Below are 3,689 nucleotides of genomic sequence, written 5' to 3'. Positions count from 1 at the left end.
GCAGGATGCAGAGTAGGTAAATGCAATGCAAGATGAACTCAATCAGTTTGAGAAAAGTCAAGTTAGGCATCTAGTTCCAGGACCCAAGGACAGATCAGTAATTAGCACTAAATGGGTCTTCAGAAAAAAGCTTGATAAAGATGGAACAGTTACAAGGAACAAGGCAAGACTGGTGGTCCAAGGTTATAGCCAAAAGAGGGTATAGATTATGATGAGACCTTTTCTCCAGTTGCAAAACTGGAGGAAATAAGACTCCTCATAGCCTTTGTAGCATACATGGAATTCACTCTTCATTAGATGGATGTCAAAACTACCTTCCTGAATGGCTACCTAAAAGAAGAAGTGTTTGTCAGACAACCTCCAGGGTTTGAGAGCAAGGAGTGTCCGGAACATGTGTACAAATTAGACAAGGCTCTCTATGGACTCAAGCAGGCTCCTAGAGCATGGTATGAACGACTATCCAAATTCCTGCTTGAACATGGCTACAAAAGAGGTAAAATTGACAGTACTCTATTCCTGAGGGAAAAAGGTAAGGATCTTCTTGTGGTACAAATATATGTTGATGACATAACTTTTGGGGCAACCACTAAGTAATGATTTTGCCAAATTAATGGGGAGTGAGCTTGAAATGAGTATGATGGGTGAGCTTAGCTTTTTCTTAGCCTTACAGATCAAACAAAACCCAAATGGAACTATGATCCATCAGCAAAAATATGCAAAAGAGCTGATTAAAAAGTTTAAAATGGATGAATCAAAAGAAATAGACGGTTGCAACAACTACTAAATTAGACATAGATCAACCTGGTTCATTTGTTGATCAGAAGTTGTATAGGGGTATGATTGGTTCACTTTTGTATCTTACTACTAGCAAACCTAACATAGTTTTTAGTGTAGGGCTTTGTGCTCATTTTCAGGCAAATCCTAAGGAATCTCACTTGACTGTTGTCAAAAGGATATTGAGATATTTAAAAGGCACTACTGATCTGTGTCTTTGATACCCTAAAGGCAGTAATTTCAATCTAGTAGGGTATGTTGATATTGACTATGCAGGTTTTCTTGTGGATAGGAAGAGCACCTCAGGTATGGCTCATTTTCTTGGTTCATGTCTTGTATCATAAGCCACTAAAAAGTAGAATTCATTGGCCTTATCCACTGCTGAGGCTGAATATGTTGTTGCTGCCTCTTGTTGTGCTCAATTGTTATGGATCAAATAGCATCTAATAGATTTTGGAATTGAAGTTGGTTGCATTCCTATCTTCTGTGATAACACTAGTGCTATAAGTATGACAAAGAACCATGTTCATTATAAGAGGACTAAGCACATATATGTTAGACATCACTTCTTAAGAGATAACTATGAGAAAGGATTGATTACTATAAAATTTTGTACTACTGATAAACAAATTGCTGACATCTTTACTAAAACACTAAGTAGAGAAAACTTTGAAAGGAACAGGTTGGAATTAGGAATGATTAAGATTACCTAATGGGACCAACTCAGAATGCACAATAAAAAAAATTGAAAACAAAATTGGAAAAAAAATAAAAAAATTTGGCTAGGAAATCTGAACTTGTGTAAATATCCAGATTAATTTTTACTCAACTTCATATTGTAAATAGTATACTCCTGTGACATGTGTTAATATAATTCACTGATCTCTTACAAAATTTTCTCTATTTTGGTAAATTGAGGCATGGTCAAGAGAATTCTAAATGAAGAACCTGATTCATCAGTATTGTTTCATCTGAATGCCAAGGTAAGTGTTTTATACTCTACACATTTAGAAATATAAATATTTAAATCATGAGTAGAGTCCTACAATTGTTCAACTTCCTAGAAAATCCTATCCGTTTGTTTTTGAACCAGTTCCGCCCTCATAGAATTCTAACCACAAAAATTGCCTAAAATCTAGGGAAGCCTAACCATTTGTTCAACCTGTAATTTTAGGTTGATTAGACATTTAATTGACCGCTAAAGCTACCGTTATCCATTAAATGAGTCTTTCCCTTTAAATACTCATTATTACTTCCTGCTACCCTCATAATTCAAAACCGTCAAAAACCTTCTTCACTCTCAATTGCTTTCTTCTCCAAAGTTTTAACTCACCAATTCTCTCAAGAAATCAGCTATAATGACTAACCCATAAGACAACCCTGGAACTCCTCCACAACCCACTCCCTCTGATTCATCTACCCTTCCTCCACCTAGCATGACTCCCAAACCCAGGCTAAGAAGAGTAAAAATGCTTGATCGCAAAATGGTGGCATCTGGTGCTCTCTCAAAGAAATTGAATGAGCAATTAAAGGAAAGTCAGGCTCAAGATTCTGATTCTGAGTTGTACAAATCTTCTAGTGAGGAGGAAAGACCTGGGTCTTCTGACTCTGAGACGGCTCAAGAATCCCTTCTAAGGTAAGTTTTTCTTTGACTGAGAATTTAGAAAATAGGTTTGTTTTGGTTGGGCCCATCAGGGATGTGGAATTACCTGAGTTAAGAAAGAGTGGGGGTAAAAAGAAATTTGAAAAATAAAAGGAGAGAGAGGGTGAATATGGTGATGTGAGGGGAAAAGGGAAAGGAGTGGCTAATTACTCACCCACTGCTGTACATGCTATTTGTGGGGTTACACAGGAAATTGTTGAAAAAAGTGGCAAGAAGTCAGGGGGAAGTATTTCTGGTGAAGCTGCTGAAGGGTTAGTTAATCTAAGTTCACAGGGAGATGAACCTGGTTCATCAGTTCAAGAGACCCTAACAGACCTTTTGAAAAAGGTAGGTGCAAGTTACGATCCAAAGAAAAGGAGAACTCCCACACCAAAAGCCCCTAGTGCTCCTAAACCTTCCAAGAAACAAAAGGCTTCCTCCCCAACACCTACTGAAACTTCCTTGACAAAGGGAAGAGCCACTAGAAGCAGGGTGAAACAGAGTGAGAGTGATATACAAAAGGCTTTAGCTGAAAGTAAAAAAGAAAAAGATGGATAAAGGAAAAGGTAAGGTTGCAGAGTCCTCAGAAGCTGTTGATGTTGAGGAGATGGAACAGGTCCATCAGGAGAAAGTTACAACAGTGGAGGTTTAGACCCCCAAGCCCAAAAGGCCAAAGACTTCTTCCAAGAAGTTTTCCTCTGTGTCTGAGGCTCCTGAACTTTCATTGGCCAAGAGGACCAAGTCTGCAGTAAAAAGCAAACAAGTTAGAGTTTCTGAAGATGAGGAATGGAGTGGTGATGAAGAAAGTGAGTCTGATGGTGAACAAGATAAGGTGGCCATGTTTGGCAAAAGAAAAATTTTGAAGGCAAGATTGCTGAAAGATTTGGTGGAACCAGGGATGGTTCGTTTGGTTGACACACTAGCTGCTAAGGGCTGGAAGGACATGGTCCTTCAGATGGATGGGAGATTGGCGTGAAATGAAATCATTGAATTCATGGCAAATGCCGAAGTCAAAGATGGTAGAGTTACAAGCAAAGTCAAAGGAGTTCAAGTGACATTCGATGTGGAGAAACTAGGAGAGATTCTAGACATCCCTGCTGAGGGATATGATGATTACACCAGGCAGAGATGGCCAAGTCTGGATTCCCTTCCATCTTCCCTTACAATCACTAGGAGATTTTGTGATGTTGCAGAGGTGAATGAGGCCAAGTTTGTGCACAAGAGTGAAATGAAGCCACACCATAAAGTCATTTTTGAGTTTGTCAACAAGTGC

The 3,689-nt window shown here is 38.8% G+C and overlaps 1 protein-coding gene across 1 annotated transcript; it reads left to right on the top strand.

The window, feature by feature from the left end:
- The first annotated feature begins 2,258 nt into the window (after positions 1-2,258).
- On the top strand, positions 2,259-3,392 carry LOC138870532 (uncharacterized). The gene is made up of 3 exons (XM_070148345.1): positions 2,259-2,410; positions 2,644-2,908; positions 3,069-3,392. The coding sequence occupies exons 1-3, from the start codon at positions 2,259-2,261 to the stop codon at positions 3,390-3,392; spliced, it is 741 nt and encodes a 246-aa protein (XP_070004446.1).
- Positions 3,393-3,689: the final 297 nt, after the last annotated feature.

Source organism: Nicotiana sylvestris, chromosome 6 (assembly GCF_000393655.2).
Source record: "Nicotiana sylvestris chromosome 6, ASM39365v2, whole genome shotgun sequence".
In the NCBI taxonomy this organism is placed as follows: domain Eukaryota; kingdom Viridiplantae; phylum Streptophyta; class Magnoliopsida; order Solanales; family Solanaceae; genus Nicotiana; species Nicotiana sylvestris.
This window is presented reverse-complemented; position numbering and strand designations above follow the sequence as displayed.